Source organism: Engraulis encrasicolus, chromosome 20 (assembly GCF_034702125.1).
Source record: "Engraulis encrasicolus isolate BLACKSEA-1 chromosome 20, IST_EnEncr_1.0, whole genome shotgun sequence".
NCBI classification, from domain to species: domain Eukaryota; kingdom Metazoa; phylum Chordata; class Actinopteri; order Clupeiformes; family Engraulidae; genus Engraulis; species Engraulis encrasicolus.
Window position 1 is genome coordinate 7,987,136 of NC_085876.1, and position 17,228 is coordinate 8,004,363.

The 17,228-nt window shown below is 44.8% G+C and overlaps 2 protein-coding genes across 3 annotated transcripts in view; one reads left to right on the plus strand and one right to left on the minus strand.

Annotated features, from left to right (window-relative positions):
* Positions 1 to 1,573: 1,573 nt before the first annotated feature.
* On the plus strand, positions 1,574 to 7,837 carry dclk3 (doublecortin-like kinase 3). Its single transcript, XM_063184730.1, has 6 exons — positions 1,574 to 2,003; positions 2,411 to 3,654; positions 4,102 to 4,347; positions 5,564 to 5,693; positions 6,631 to 6,798; positions 7,333 to 7,837. Exons 1-6 carry the CDS (start codon positions 1,952 to 1,954, stop codon positions 7,752 to 7,754), a joined length of 2,262 nt encoding a protein of 753 aa, XP_063040800.1. The 5' UTR covers positions 1,574 to 1,951; the 3' UTR covers positions 7,755 to 7,837.
* A 3,676-nt stretch (positions 7,838 to 11,513) lies between these two features.
* zftraf1 (zinc finger TRAF-type containing 1) overlaps positions 11,514 to 17,228 on the minus strand; it is a 10,082-nt gene continuing 4,367 nt past the window's right edge. For both annotated transcript variants that reach the window (XM_063185318.1, XM_063185319.1), the window contains 3 exons: positions 16,668 to 16,879; positions 16,233 to 16,411; positions 11,514 to 15,722 (listed from right to left, as the gene is read on the minus strand). In XM_063185318.1, coding sequence (XP_063041388.1) covers positions 15,510 to 15,722; positions 16,233 to 16,411; positions 16,668 to 16,879 — 604 coding nt within the window. In that variant the 3' untranslated portion in view covers positions 11,514 to 15,509. The remainder of the gene's footprint in view (positions 15,723 to 16,232; positions 16,412 to 16,667; positions 16,880 to 17,228) is intronic.

Below are 17,228 nucleotides of genomic sequence, written 5' to 3' on the forward strand. Positions count from 1 at the left end.
AAGGTGGATTTGGTGCCTACAAGTAGGACTTCAGTTTTGTTAGAATTGAGTTTCAAAAAATTGGAGGTGAACCAGGATTTGATTTCAGAGAGACAGGTGGTGAGGGAGGGGGGAGGGAGAGTGTCAGAGGGTTTGCCAGATAAATAGAGCTGGGTGTCATCAGCATAGCAATGGAAATTAATTTTGAATTTGCGGAATATATTACCAAGGGGAAGGAGGTAGGTGATGAAGAGGAGGGGCCCCAAAACAGAACCTTGAGGGACACCAGAGGTAACAGGGGAGGGCTTAGATTTAAAAGACTTCATTTGAATAAATTGAGAACGACCAGAGAGATATGAGTGGAACCAGTCAAGGGGTGTGTTACTAATGCCAATTGAGGAGAGTCTGTGGAGAAGGATAGAATGAGAGATGGTGTCAAAGGCTGCACTGAGGTCAAGGAGAATGACAATAGAGAGTAGTCCAGAGTCAGCAGCCATGAGCAGGTCATTAGTGATTTTAACTAGGGCGGTTTCAGTGCTATGTCGGGGGCGAAAACCAGACTGGAAGTGCTCATAGAGGGAGTTAAGAGTTAGATGGGAATGGAGTTGAGAGGCTACAATTTTTTCTAGAATTTTGGAGATGAATGGAAGGTTGGAGATTGGGCGGAGATTGTTGTAGTCAGAGGGATCAGAGCCAGGTTTTTTGAGTATAGGAGTGACAGCAGCAACTTTGAACAGAGAGGGTACAGTACCAGTAGAGAGTGAGGAATGGATGATGGCAGAAATGAAGGGGAGGAGAGAGGGGAGGCAGGATTTGATGAGGGTGTTTGGTTGTTTGAATTCATCATGAGTGTTAGTAGAATAGCCTAGAAATCAAAATGCATGCACTCCATCAATCCTTGAGATGTGCTGCATGCCAACAGCGCATGGACTGCTACGTACATTCACTTGCTGCACTGCAGACAGCGCCTGCCCTGACACATTCACATATACTATGACTTTGAAAGGGAGTGCACAGGGGGAAAAAGTGTGGTAGAACCATGTAAGGTGGGCCTTGACTGGAATCTACCGGTATATTGGGGCCTTGTCATCATTGGTTTGGGAACCCCTGTGCTACTGTCCCCTCAAGGGAATGGTAATTATGCCAAATGCAGAGACACTATGTAGCCTCCAGATGGCACTGCAGGAGCTTGTCTTAACCTTTGACAGGTCTCAGGGAAGCCCATGGCACAAACTCCAAATAGTCCCAAATTGTTTGGTGTCTGTTTGCCATTCGTCCTCTGACAGTCTGACAACAAGGGTGTGCACTGAACTGCATGGGGATTTTTTTTTTCACAATTAGGCCTACATTACATTTGCAGTGAATGCTGAGAATCCCACACACACTCACAGTCTGCAGGTCTAGGGATTGCTTTGGGTTACTTCAACCCCCAGAATTTAACACTTGACACTTGATTCAGTTTATTATGTTCTACTGTTTCAAATATCCATATAAACTAGTGGACTAAAAAATCAGTTAGACCCAGAAAAAAAATCAAAATTTCAGACACCAACAATAAGGTCAAATAAAAAATCAAAATTTCAGACACCAACAATAAGGTAAAATGCATGCACAACCACCGAGACACGAGAATAACACTCATGCTGGCCCTCCTGTGCTTTGGCCTTCACTCCCCCGTTTGTTTGAGTGTTTGCTGTGTCTTTCAGGGGTTGCGTACGTAACCACGGTAACATGAAGCAGGATGTGACATCCGGTACCCCGCTCGGCCAGCCAGTCAACAGGTGCATTGACGCCAGAGAACCAAACAAGCCATATCCTTAGAGCGAGCTAATGTCCAGTTGTCTCCAAACGTCACTTTTGCATTTTGCCAAGCATGCAGGATCTCTTAACACACGTCCTTCGAAACATTGGTTTTCTGGAAGTTGATGTCCTAACCTGAGGGAAACAGCTGCGCAGGGTGCGCGCGGGGGAAATGATGCCCTTGTGGAATCACCGCTTCGCGGGACACAATGCGCGCAATCCATGTGAGTTTCTGTTCCATGACGACCTTGTTAATTAATTATTTGTTGAGCAACTGTTTAGCAGAAGTGGCAGGAGGGAAATTAAAAGCGTGTTATAACTTCGTCAGCTCTTCATCCAGACATCTTGAGTTGGAGCATTGCTCTCTTTGAAGGAACTAAGGAAACTTAATAAATAATGACTTGTTTGTGTGAATGTGTAAGACCATACGATCGGATGAGATTTGACTCTTTCGCTGCGTTCGGCTACAACGGTCACTGGAGATTCCAAGTCCTCCAAGTACAGAGTCACTGAATAATTTAACATAACAGAGTGCTTCGTGTGTAACTGTATGGGGTTTGCCCCCCTGCTCCTCTCTTTGATGAGCCAAGTACCCCGCCGTCTTATCGTGTGCGTTTTTGTTTTCTTCCAGGTGGCCTTACAAAAAAGCACCCGGAAAAAGGGGGATCTCCACCCCGAAATAAGTGCCCAATGCTCGCACCTCTGGCCCCAGCTGTAATGGGGCCAGGGGTCAGTGTGAGCAACAAGGCAAATGATTGTTACGGCCAGCACATTATGATTGGCGGCTGTGCGCCAAGGCGAAATGGATACCACACGAGGCACGCCGAGGGCTCTCCAGTGCGCCCCCGCCTTGTCACCATAATTAAGCCTAACGAGGACGGGGTTATCAGGAAGATCTCACTGCTCCTCAACCGCAGGGCCGTGGTGTCGTTTGAGCAGCTGCTAAGTGACGTGTCTGAGGCTTTGGGGTTTCCCTCCTGGAATAACGAGCGCGTGCGGCACCTGTTCACGCCGGCCGGACAGTCGGTCATCAGCCTCTCCCAGTTTTTCCACGCGGATGATGCGTTTCTGGCTGTGGGACGCACGCGACCTTCCGTCATCAGCCTGCAGATGGCGTTGGAGGAGCTGTTCCCGGACTGCCCGGGTTATTGCGACGAGCTGCTGCGACGGTGGCAGCGGAGCATGAGGCCCAAGGCGAGCAAGGCCGACAGCGGTTTCCATGATGTCAGCCCCAAGGAGCACAACAACAATAACAGCCACTCCCTGAACGACACGCCGTCAGTCAGACCCAACAACCTCCAACCTCTCTATAACAAACAACAGGAGAGAGACTTGAAGGAGGAGCAGAGGAGAGACAGAGAGAGGAGGACGAGGAGGAGAGCAGAAAAGCTGGTACCAGAGGGATACCAGGTGAAGGCGAATGAGCAGTCTGACCACCGGTTACCTTTATTACCTGGGAGGCCTGGTGAGCCAAGAGAACAGGGGCACAGACAAACAAAAAACAAAGGTGCACACACGGGACCAGGTTCACATCCCAAACCCGCTGGCCCAAAAAGCAAAAAGGCCATTAACACCCTCCACACAAACGTGCCCCAACCCGCACAGGTCACAAAGTTACAGGAAATTACATCACACGAGACACCTAAGCAGACACCACCAGAGCCGTCGCGGCAGGACGCACCAGAGCTGCCGGACGGAGACGCCGTGGTCACGCAGGTGGACATCGAGCGCTTCTATGACATCGGGCGCGTAGTGGGCGACGGCAACTTTGCGGTGGTGCACATGTGCGTAGAGCGCAGGACGGGCCTGACGCGCGCCATGAAAGTCGTGGACAGGGCCAAGTTGCAGGGCCGGGAACACATGATCCACAATGAGGTGAATGCATGAATGAATGAATGAATGAATGAATGAAATCCTTATTGTCCAAAAATGGGGAAATGTTTCTTTCAGTTTCACCATTTAGAAAGAAACACCTAGGCCTATGACATGTGAGGCATAGCACAGTCAAGACATTGTCAGAAACTCCATTTCACATAAAAGAAAGTTAGGAATACCACTCCAATAAATAGATAATGTGTATATGCCTAGGTCTTGGGTACAAATCCCACTTTGCAGTGGTGGAACAATTGCACACAGGGACCCAGGGCAAGATACTGATAGGGCCCCCCATACGGCCTGCCAAGGTCAAGCTAGGGCCCCACCATCCCAATATGGGAGGGCCCTACACACAGGCAGGGGCATGAGCCCCGCTTGCCCCCCCTATAGCTCCGCCCTTGCCTCTTTGTTCATCATATTTACTGCATTGGGAACACACCATTTCAGGTCTCCCTGCTGGCCAGTCTGAAGCATCCCAGGGTGGTGCAACTGCTGCGGTGCCACCACACCAGCACACACATCTACCTGATCATGGAGCTGGCGTCCGAGGGGGACCTGTTTGATGCCATCGTGTCCAGCGTCAAGTTTAGTGAGGGCAGCGCGGCGGGCATGCTGAAGGACATCAGCGACGCCCTGCACTTCATCCACAGCAGGAGCATCGTGCACCGAGACATCAAGCCCGAAAACCTGCTGGTACTCACTCACCACACATCCTCACCCACATACAGGCCAGCCGACACACCTTCTTTACCCTCATGCACACACACAGGCAGGCAGACAGTCAGATACGGTCGCATAAACACATGCTCACAAGCACACAAATCCTATACACAAAGATGCATCAAGCCAGAAAATGGTAATTACACATCCTCTCATACACAGAGAGATAGACACACACGTTTGCATATACACATGCTCACAAGTACAAACGTACACAAATCCTGCACACAAAGGCGGACCACCAAAACACAAAACTTGCTGGTGCTTGCACACCCAGTCTCTCACCCTCTCCCACACAGACAGACACACATGTTCCCATGCATGCACAGATGCTGACAAAAACATACAAACCCTGTATACAGAGAGACAGCAAACGAGAAAACCTGCTATGACACATCCATTCCCATGCTTTCCCACATGCATAATACACATACACATCTGTAAGTGAGGTGTGTCTGCACAGTCCGTCACTCGGGACTCGAAACCGCCACCTCCTAGTCAACGTTTCAGTTCGGGCATGGGAGGCTCATTCCCATAGCTCTATGCTGTTGATACTGTATGAGGCTTCGGGAGGGAGGTCTGCTAGTTGGCCTCCGTTACACATACCTCTACATCAGTGTTTCTCAAAGTGGGGCGTAACTAAGCCCCCCTGGGGGGGCGCGGAGGTATCTCAGGGGGGGCGTGTGACATCTGATTTGGGCTTTTTTGCCCCAAGGAAATGATTTCCTGTCTCGCCAATATGTCAATAATTTTAAAGCCCTCACCAACATTATATTATTAATTGTCATGAATTTGAATAGCATAGGAAATGAGCACACATCTGCATTCGACTGCAGTCCCTCTTTGTTTAATCTCACCAGTCACCTTTCCTTTGATTCTGTGCAGCGATCGCAAAATCAGTCTGCGCGAGTACTGCTGTTGCTTGGGGGGGCTCGGAAGCATTCAGACCCTCTGAAGGGGGGAATGATGGAAAAAGTTTGAGAACCACTGCTCTACATGCAGAGCTAGACTGGGACCAAAAAAGGCCCATGCATTTTTGAGTGTCCCACTCTAGATTGTGGGCCTGTCTCTAAATACAAAATACAAAATATTAAACACTCGTAGCATGTCATTCACATGCGTTCAATCATCTTTGCTATCATAAAGCATGCGTGTATTTTTTTTAATCATTGTGTAACGACTCTGCCAGGTGCATCGGCATGACGGCACTGTCAACCTGAAGCTGGCTGACTTTGGGCTGGCCCTGGTGGTCACGGAGCCCCTCTTCACTGTCTGCGGCACACCTACCTATGTGGCACCGGAGATACTGGCAGAGACAGGTGCGGTTGGGGAGAAGGGGGGCAGTACTGTATACTAGGAAATTGTGTTTTTAGTTTTGTAGATTATGGTGTGCTCTTAATCCAATGGTTTGGAGGCTTTTTGGGTTTGGGTGCTCTTTAGTCCAAGGTAAAAAACTGAAAAAAAGAACATCTCTAAGGCACTCCTTTTTCCACTCAAATTTCTTGATGATTCTGGACAAGTCTTACATGGACATATTGAAAACAACGTCCACACGTAGTACCTCCTTTAGGGCAGTGATTTTTTGACTATGGATTGAGTTTCCTCAGGTCTACATACTGTATGAGTCAAAAGTTGACTTACAATCTCTACATTCAGGGAGTAGGCCTACCCATGATGAAACATCAAACACACCAAGGGAAGGGGAGCACTAGTGATAGTTGTATTATTTGTAATGAAGCAACACACACTCCTACACGTTAACACCCAAAATTATATTGTTTGAAGAGAGCTACAAAAATGAATCTGAACATTTGCACACGCAGGCCCATCAAGTCTATCTGGACCCCACTCACCCTCTTCACTGTGCTTTCCAGTGGCAGCCAACTGGATGTAGAATTTTAAGTCCCAAGGGCAAGGAAGAGTGGCTACAAGCAGCCATTTGTCCCATCAGCTGTGGCCATTCTAAACAAAGAACAGGTTATAGTAACAGAGAGTAGATAAGCTTTATGTGCTCCTCAATACTCTTTTAGCAGTAGCATTGTAACTTTAAATTATATATATATATCAATATAATTATTTATATGTGGTGAGTATAAATAGTTCTGTTGTTAATCAGTGATCTGAAAATTCTATTCATTCATTGGCATTAAATATATTACCACGATCCTCCTCTTCCTGCGGTATTCAGATTAACACATTACACTATTATCCGTCACTTTTGTGTGATAACATTGGTCTTTTCTTTGTTGCATTCAGGCTACGGTATAGCAGTTGATGTGTGGGCCATGGGAGTGATTCTATACATCCTGCTCTGTGGATTCCCTCCGTTTCGCAGTACGGACCGCAATCAAGTGGAGCTGTTCAAACTGATCCAGGCCGGAGACCTTCAGTTCCCTTCGCCATACTGGGACGAGATCTCAGAGGGTACTGGCTAATATCAACTACATATTTACTTGTATATAAAGACAAAAAAGAAAAAAACTGAGATCGAACAATATATAGTTGTGTACAGTAATTAATTACCACCTTTAGTTCCCACCCCCATACTGGTATGAGATCTCAGAGGGCACAGTGTAATATCATCAATGGCATCATCAATAATGTAAAATGAAAGAAATAACTCACAGTAATCAAATGCATTTTTGTCATTACCAGTAGTTATATACTAAATACTGGCACGTAGTTGATGCAAACATTACTCGAGCAGAGGACGTATAATATAATAAATATAATATAATTACACATTATCAGACATGTAGTGTCATTAAAATCACTCTGTTCAGTGTGCTGAAAAAGGAAACGATTAAAGGTTTCTATTGCACGTTCTGTATACTATCCAGGATCAATCAAAATGTTGTCGTTATTGAATTAGGTGTACTTCCACCTTCCACCACTAGTCTGTTTCTATAGATCATTTTGTTGGAGTCTAAATGCCTTTTATGACGTGTTTGTCCATAGATGTTAAGGACCTGATTCAAGGTCTACTCCAGGTGGACCCAAAGCAGCGTCTAACAGCCCAGCAGGCCCTTCAGCATGGCTGGATCCAGAGTGACGGTAAAGCCCCAGACGACAGCAACACGCATCAGACACCCCATGTGGCAGTCAGAGACAGCAGCAACCTCACAGAGAGCACCGAGGGGAAACACAAACTTCCACGGACAAGCACCCCCTACAGGCAGGGCATCAGGCCCGCCAAGTCACCTGAGGCTGCTGCTGGACTCCAGAGAGACAACAGCACAGATAAGATGACAGAAGACGAGGGCACATCTGTGAGGATGAAGGAGTCCAGTACGGACCAGACGAATCAACACAGCTCGGTACTGAGTCCAGAAGAAGAGAAAAAAACAGACATGGAGACAAGCGATGTGCTAACCTCATGAGAAATACACAGGTGCTTCTCAATGAATTAGAATATTAAAGGGAAAGTTCTTTTATACAATATTAAGATTAACATTACTGTACGTATGGCGTGCACATCATTTTGATGTATTACACACACTGCTAATGAAAATCCATAGTATTCACTACCTCAGGAAATTATAGAATAGAATATTTTTAGAACAGCAGAAAACAGTGCTTTGCAACATAAAAAATCCCCCCCCCCCAAAAAAAAGTTGGGTAACGGGTAACACTTTATTTTAGGCATACATCTATTAGTAGCACTAATACATACAATGCCTGCATAAGTACCTTGTAAGGCATGTACTAAGCAAATGCTAAGGCCTACTAGGTCCTTACTAAGGTTAAATTGGTAATAAATCCCTTATTGTGCATGAACAAGACATTTGCGAATACATGCCTAACAAATGTTTGATTTTGCTTTGTACATGCTTTACAAGTTACTTATACAGGAACATTGTAGGCCTATGTATTAGTGCTAATAGATGTATCCCTAAAATAAAGTGTTACCAAAAGTTGATATGGCCTCAGTACAAGACAAATAATTTAATGGAAATACATGAACTTTTCAACACTATATTGCAATTTATTGCAATGTGCCTGTCCAGTGTTTAATACTCTAAGTCAAGCTTTCTGCTGCATCATTGATGTTTTTTCCTCTTCAGGAACAGTTTTTTCTGCACACTGTGCTGAAATATGTGGAAAAGTTGTGAGTATTTCCAAAAGGAAGTTTTCCATGTTAACAGACAATAAGATAAGGGGATAACCAACCGAAGGCATTTGAATTATGGTCCGTATCTGCTAAAATTCGGGTAAATTCAGGATTCGGTCATCAGATTATGAAACTAAAATATTGTTAAATGTGTTTGTCTACTGTATGCGTCCTGTCCTGTTTTACGATACCTGTACACTACAGTATGGGGCCTAGAACCAGCGGAACACCATTCTGTGATGAGGAATTGAAGTCAAAGCCCATTAAATAACAAAGATCATAAGCTGAAACCCGTAGCGCAGAGGCTCTGGCTGTTTGTTGTTACAACATGTAACACTGTTCTATGCCTTATACTTCTCCTTATCGTCATCACCGTCGTTTTTGGCCAAGACCAGCTATTTTGATCATTGTGGATGGCAATATAAACTGTGCTCTATTTAATTGGGGCTTGAAGACTAATTTTAGTACAAGGAACAGCAATTAAGTTAACAGTAGTGTCATGCAGTATAAAAGCCAATTCCACCAATCTGTGACATTAGTGATAGTAACAGATTTCTCTTTAACGCTTTATTTTACAGCGTCTTCTTTAGAGTCGTTGCATTTCAGCATGTGTATCAAGATGTAATAGTATGTGTATACTTACACAACAGTCACCTAACCCTAACCCATAAATTACAATGTAATTCCATGACGGCTATACACTCACCGGCCACTACATTAGGGACACCTGTTACAACTGTTTATTGAGGCAAATTTCTGATCAGCCAAGTACATGATGGCAACTCGATGCATTTGTGCATGTAGACATGGCCGAGATGATCTGATAAAGTTCAAACCGAGCATTATAATGTGGACAAAAGGTTATTTAAATTACTTTTAACATGGCATGGCTGTGGGTGCCGAAGGGCCTGATTTGAGTGCAGAAATGACTGATCTACTGAGATATTCACGCACAACCATCTCTAGGGTTTACAAAGAATGGTACGAAAAAGAAAATAAATGTAGTGTGCAGCGATTCTGTGGGCAAAAATGGCTTGTTGATAGTAGAGGTCAGAGGAGAACAGCCATACTGGTTTGAGTTGATACAAAGGCAACATTAAGTAAAAAAATAAAATAAAAAAAAACACTCATTACAACCGTGGTATGCATAAGAGAATCCCTGATTACACAGCACATCAAATCTTGAGGCAAATGGGCTATAGCTGCAGAAAACCTCATTTGGTGCCACTCATGTCAGCTAAGAACACGAAAATGAGGTAACAATTTACACAGGCTCACCATAAACGGCACTAGAAGATCTGAAAAATGTTGCCTGGTCTGATGAGTCTTCATATCTACTGCAACACTCAGGTAGAATGGTCCGAATTTGGCGTCAACAGCGTGAAAACATGGGTCAACCCTTCAGGCTGGGGATATAATGGCATAAGGACATTTTTTTAGCACAATTTGGGCCAATTTGTACCAATTTATCTTTGTTGGAATGCCACAGCCTACCCGAGTTTTGTTGTAGGCAGTCCAGGCAGTTCTGAAGGCAAAAGGGGGTCCAACCCAGCATTAGAGAGGTGTTCCTAATGGAGTGGCCGGTGAGTGTATGTGTTCACATATAGCCTTCTTTGTTACACCCTGATTAAAGTATCAGAGACAGGAAAATGTCTCTCCTGGTAGCCTAAAAACAACTTGTCCCCACTCCACATGTGAAACATGCACACCTGTGTGAGATGACATCAGTGCAATGTAACGTGACGAGAGAAGCATGTAGGCTCTCCCGGGCCGCTCACAACTTTGACTGGCCCATGACAAAAATTGTAGAAAGGGCCCCCTCCCAATACATACATACAAAGTAATCAGGACCCCCACCCCTCCCCTCCCCGGGCCCGGTGAGATGTCATCTGCACAGTGGAAGAAGCATGTAGGCTACTGTGCAACCAAACTGTACAGTACAACTGAGACAACCAAACCAACTTGTCTTACTTGTGTGTGTCTAGGCCAGGGCCATACACTGTGACGATGCAAAATTCCTTGTTTTTTTTTTTTTTTGGTCATGTGTGTTTGAATGATGTCAGCGCACAGCTAACAAAAACAAACAAACAGAAACTAGCTGACTGGTGCACTGAAGATGGCTATGGTGTTCTATATTATTAATGCCAACAGTTAAACAACAATTATTATAGCCAACAATTGTTGAGGGAGATTATACACCCGACTTTCCCAAACGTTTTTTGGCATGGGACCCCATTTTGACATCGCAACTTTCTGGGGGACCCCGTACACACTTTTTCACAACAAAGATTAAAACATGACTGAGATTCTTAAGTTGTACGGTATTACACCTAAAGATTTTAATGGCAATCCAAGATTGGTAATGGTGTTTCAAAGAATAGTTATGTTATATTAATTAGTAATATTTATCAGTATTGTTTTTTTCCCACACACTTTCAGACATTTCAGGCAACCTCAAATGGGGTGCCGACCCCAGTGTTCTCTGAGGAACCTTGTTCCAAGAACTTTTAGGTTCTTCAGGAAAACTTTGGGTTCCCCTTTGGACCAGATGAGGGTGCTTTGAGGAACCTTCAAATTTGTCCAGTGCTGTGAGCTCCAACTCCTTATTGGAAGTGAGAATGCCCCACAACCAGTGCACCATTGTTCATGCTGAGGGGTGACATTGGTCAGTCACCACCAGAGGGGGACAGCTGTTTTCCCTTCCCAGGCTAAACAAAATGTAACTTAAATATCCACTACAGGCCAATATAACCACAACTGTTAACTTATGTAGCCAGTCAAGTCACTGGAGCCCAACCATAAGTGTCTGGGTTCATTCATTCAAGCTCCCCCATCCCCCCAAAACAACACAAATTTCATCCTTTGGGCCAGTGACAATTCTATAGGGTCCGGCGGTGGTCCACCCAGTCTATTGTTTAAATCCATCCCCTCTCCCTCTGTAATCTGGTGCTTGTGTCAGCACTCCCAGTGGCCTCCAGTCCCTGCCCATCACTCGCTCTCTCTCCCTCACAGACGCTGACAGACCAGATTTAGTTGAGATTAGTTTTAATAGAAAGGCACATGTACAGCCAGACAGCATGAGATTGGTTGGCAAAAGAAAAAAATAAAACAAAATAAGATATAAGCACAAACTATATATTCTAGTAGAATAATTACAATCTCTACACATTTTGTTTTGCTTTTTTTGTCTTCTTCTTCTTCTTTGTCTCAGATGAAATTCAAGTAAAAGTCTTCTTGTCTGCTGCTGCCGAGGGCGAGGGTTCCATGTCCAGACAGTACACGACGGGCCACAACACCACACCTCTCTTCCGCTCCTTGTTTTGTTTATTTTATTTTTTTGCCTTGTGCATCATCAAACCACCTCTAAATGAAAAGGGCATGACCTGTATGTCCTACAAATGGGCCTCAGAGCTTCTTCATCTTCACGTCTCGCCTTAACTACTCCACCCCTGCTTGAAAACAACAGTAAAGACGCCTTCTTTTTGTGCCTAAGTTATTCACTGCTAGTCCCCTTTCCTGCTGTTTGTTTTTTGCTTCTCTTTCTTTCTTCTTTCACGACACAGTCACAAGGCCTTAGATCACATGAGCATTGTTTACACAAGAATAGGGATTGAGAGGATTGAGGATTGAGGATGTTTTGGACATGGGCATAATGTAGATGTGTATGCATCTATATACCGTCAATCCTAAATTTATATCCAGGCCCCTCATAGTAGTCTGGTGTAAATCATTTTTCAAAAAAATAAAAGCCTTTCCTTTTTGTATTAAAAGACTCCTTCAAATTTTGTTTTTGTTAATAGTAGCCCTGGGTATTACTTGAGGAAATACGGTATGTCTATGTTTCTTGAGATGTGTAGCCAAAGTCAGCCCCCTCCCTCTTCTGCTATGAAGTAGTGGGAAGTATCGCAAGAAGGTGGTTCAGGTGCAAACCCGGGGAGTTTTACAAGAACCTGTCTTAATAGAAAACCAGCTAAAGTTAACCTTGAGGTAGTGATACATGATTTAATAGAAGCCCAGACTCATAATTTTCTTAATTAATTGATAATCTGATAATCTTTCTGTTATTAGATGCACCACTTCTTGTAGGATCCACTTAGCCAGGCTAACCACTTAACTATGTCCTTGGAATACCCCCCATGTTAAGTAAACCTGAAGGTAGTAGTGGTACATAAACAAATGAAAAGAACCGGAACGCCTCATCTTCTTCACTCAGACACCTGCTATGTAGCAGGTGCACCACTTTTTACAGGTTTACTTAGCCAGGTTTATCACTTAACTGCATACTTGGAATACCCCTATGGGCACTCACATTTACAAACATACAGATAACTTTTTGGGAGGGGGTTGAGAGTGATACGGTGGGGTGGGGTGAGGTGGGGGAGTCTTTGATCACATGACCATCAGACACTCTCCCTATAATCTGCACAAGAGCAGGGATTGAGCCAGCTGATTTAAGACGTTTGGAGATTTGTTGTTGCCAAACACTGCGTTCCTTATTACACAGACACGATCAAATCTGCGCAAATATGCACAGCGCACAAACAAACTGAAAAATGACAATGCAATCTGGTTAGAAATGGGTTGCTGAACTTTTCAGTTTCAATGGTTTCTGTGACATCAGTAGTCAACCTGATTGTCACCCTCACAAAGTCAAGGACACTCACATTTACAAACACGCCGACCACTTTCTGGGGGTGTTGAGAGGGATGGGTAGGGTGGGGTTTTTGGGGCGCCAGGACTGCAAGCAGCGTTCCACAGGGTCCAAGCAGTTACGCTCCAGTGGGTAGCATTTGAATCAGCCTCCAAAGGCTTTCTCTCTGTCTCTCAGCAGTTTCTATTTTTCACTTGACAAAAAACTAAAATAATAATAATAATAATAATAAAAAAGAACAAACAAAAATCACTGCATACATTGTTTCATTTTCTTTCCATGACTGTTCAGCGGTAGAAAAGATTTCTGGAGATTTTAAATAATAATAATAATAAAAAAAAATAGTAAAATAAAATTTGCCAGAAAAAAGAAAGACTGTAGGCTACTACCATCAAACCTGATATAACCATGAAAAACAATACATTCACAGTATGCATCTATGTGTATTTAACAGCACACTCTTCAAAACGTAACAATTACTTTTATAGATGAAGAGTTTGACCCATCTTGAACTTTCACGCTGGCTGAAAGTCGTCAGTTTCAGGTTTTTTTTCCTTCACAGTAACATGTTAACTTTCGTGAAACTGGAAATGTGTAAAGTCGTGCAGAAACTGAACCCAAGAACATTGGTGACTGGATCAACTCATAATCCAATCAATGTCTACTACGCACAAAACCTTGGGGTGGGAAAGCATTCTGATGCAAGATTTATAGTTAATGCTACTTAAAAAAAAGAAAAGAAAAAGCAAAACGCAAGATGCATGGCTGCTTGTCTGGATGCAACTAAAACTGTTTTGAAGCAACTACAGATCTATAATACAACATACTGTGTATATTTTTTACATGCTTACGTGTCCCTGTGCCTTGTGTCTGTTTTTGAGTTGTTGCTGAAAAAAAGAAAATAAAACATTTGAATAAAAAACAGAAAAGAAAAGAAAATACCACAACTCCAATAGTGTGCTTGGCTGCTTGACTGCTTGGACCCCCTTATAACAAATTCAACTCAAGTAATTAAAAGGTCCTCACACACTATCATTAATAAAAAAAAGATGTAAAAATAAAATAAAATAAAAGTTAGCTTACAAGGACAACGACTCTTTTGAGTACAATTGTCTGCACACACTACTACTACCACTACAAACACACACACACACATGCACACACACACTTTAAATAATAAAAAATGTCATGATGGAATCACTGACACCTTTCCCCAAACCACCCTCCCCCATCCCACACTGTCCAAAAACAAAATAAAACCTCCTGCACACACGCACACAGACAGACACACACACACACACACACCAGGATTAAAGCCATGGTTAAAGCTTGGGACATAATCATACTCACACGTACCCATACCTTGAAACACACATTCTCTCTCACACTCACACACACCCATGTGACTAGTAGACCTAGGTGCAGCAACATCGAACTCTTGGCTTCTTTCTCGCTTGCTCGCTCTCTTTGTCTTAGAGGTATCTGTGTTTTTCAGTGGTACTTCTTCTATTTCTTCTCTCCCACCCCTTTTCTTATCCTCTTCCCAACAACAACAACAACAATACCACCACCACCACTACCCTCCTCCTCCTCCACTTGACCCCATTCACAACAACCAACCCCCAACCCCCAGTCTCCGGCCCAGTCTAGTATCCCACCAACAACAGCACCCCACCCCACCCAGGCCAGCTCCTCTCATCTCATTTCTGGATCTGGAAGATAAGGAGGCGCAGGTTGATGTTCTTGGCGGCCAGTGGTACTTTTGTCTTAACCTCTCCACCACCACCATCCTCCCTCTCCTCACTCAACCCATTCCCTCCCATCCCCCACTCTACTGCACCCAAGCCCTCCGTCTCTCATCTGGCAAATGGAAGTCAAGAGGTGCAGGTTGATGTTCTTGGTGGACAGTGGTTCTTTTTGTTTTTGTTTTGTTTTTCACTCCTGTCCTTTTGTCTTGTCCTCTCCGCAACACCAACGCCCATCTCAACATTCCCTCCCGTCGCCCAGCTCACTCCATCCCCAGATCTGCTTCTCATTTTTTAGGTCTGGAAGATGAAGTCAGGGGCAGCAGCAGCTGATGTTCTTGGTGGCCAGTGGTGCTTCTCCTTCACGCCTGTCATTTATTTTGCCTTGTCCTCTCCACAAGGTCAACACCCTCTCCACAGTCCCTCCCATCCCCCACTCCTCTCGTTTCATTTCCGGATCTAGAAGATGAGGAGGTGCGGGTTGACGTTCGTAGTGGCCAGTGGTACTTCACTCCTTTTGTCTTGTCCTCTCCGCAACACCAACAACATTTCCTCCCGTCCTGTCCCCCACCCCATTCCACTCCACTCCTCTCCTCTCCACCCCCAGCCCAGCTCCTCTCCTCTTGTCTCATTTCTGGATCTGGAAGATGAAGAGGCGCAGGTTGATGTTCTTGGCGGCCAGCAGCTTGTTGCACTCCACCGAGTCGCAGATGGGCAGCGGCACGTACTCGGTCTCGTTGGCGTCGTTGGAGAAGACGTGGTGCTGGATGACGGGCTGGATCTTCACGTCGTCGTAGGGGCCTTTCAGCAGCAGGAAGTGGCACTCCAGCGCAGCGTTCACCTTCAAAGACAACGTCAAGGTCAAAAGGGCCAAAAGTCAAAGTCTTTTCTGTAGTTTTAGTAAATGCAAACGGTGGTTAAACAGCTCACCTTATGAAAGCAGTTGCCAACTCAGAACTTCATGCCATAATATTTTATTTGACCTGCAATTTCGGTGCTATAAGCCCCTACGTTTTTGTTATTCTTGAAACCCTGTGGCTTATAGCCCTATGTAGCGTGGGTAATGTTTTCATTGTATGTCACAAATACAATTTGAAGGGAGCACTGGAGCTAATGTTGTGTACATATCCAATGTTACAATGAGGACACCTTTGGCTTATACAGAGGTGAGCCTCTGGCCAATTATTTTTTTCCTTGTTAAATTTAGAGGATGCAGCGTATATCCGGATGCATGTTACAATCCAGAACGTATGCGTACGTTCACCATCTCCCATGCATTGACACAGACAGGACGGACATTAAAGTGCAACAGGACAAGAAAGGCAGTCAGTCATGTGGTGCAGTCACAGACCTTGCTCTTGAGGATCAGCTGGAAGGAGAGCGTGCGTTTGCAGGAGAGGTTGGGGTTGCGCTCCGAGTCGTTGACGCGTGCCTTCAGCACCCAAGTCTGGTTCAGCACGGTGAAGCGAGGCGTCTCGTAGTACAGCCGCGTGATGAAGTCGTCAGTGCGGTACGGCCGGAACTGCACCTCTACAGTTAACAACCAAACAAAACGGTAATGAGTGAAAATGCGTCTTAAAACTGATCTTAATTTGTATAAAAGACTGTGTCACTTTGGAGGGAGGCACCTGATTTTTTTTAGGTCCAACAACAACAGAAACGAGGTAATGAGTGGAAATGGGTCTGAAAAACAAGACTTGATCTTTTGAGGCGATCTTCTCAATGCCGAGAAGGGTGTGTGTGTGTGTGTGTGTGTGTGCGCGTGTGTACGTGCCTAAGCACGTACCAGTGAAGCCGATCTTCTCGAAGCAGAGCAGGTTGAAGATGGAGCTGTATAGGGTGAGCTCTCTGCGGTGCTGCTGGTCCATGTCGCTCAGGATCCCCATCAGCTCCTGGCCGCTCTTGCTCGGGTGGAGGCACGCCGCCTCGTGGGCTGGCAGCTCGTGGTACGGCCCTTGCCAGGGGCACCCGATCCTCACGTACTTACACCGGGTCACTCTACGATTCAACAAAAATAAAGAGAGAGATAGTACATATGGATTTTGTGATGTGTTGTTGATGTGTTTTGGCTCTGCAGGGCGTGGCTCATCGTTCTACCCTTTGCAAGAGGCAGCCGATGCTCAAGTACTTACAGGGGTCACTAGCAGTACGTCAGAACAACAAAAACAGACAAAGAGAGATGTTATTCACATGACTTTTGGGATGTGTTGCTGATGTGTTGAGTCTGCAAGGTGATTGCCAGATGCAACTGATGCTCACATACCAGGTGAGTAAGACAGTGGAACAGAAAAAAAAAAGACATAAACCAAGGAAGAGTGCGTGTTGATGTGTTTGTTATAAACAAAGA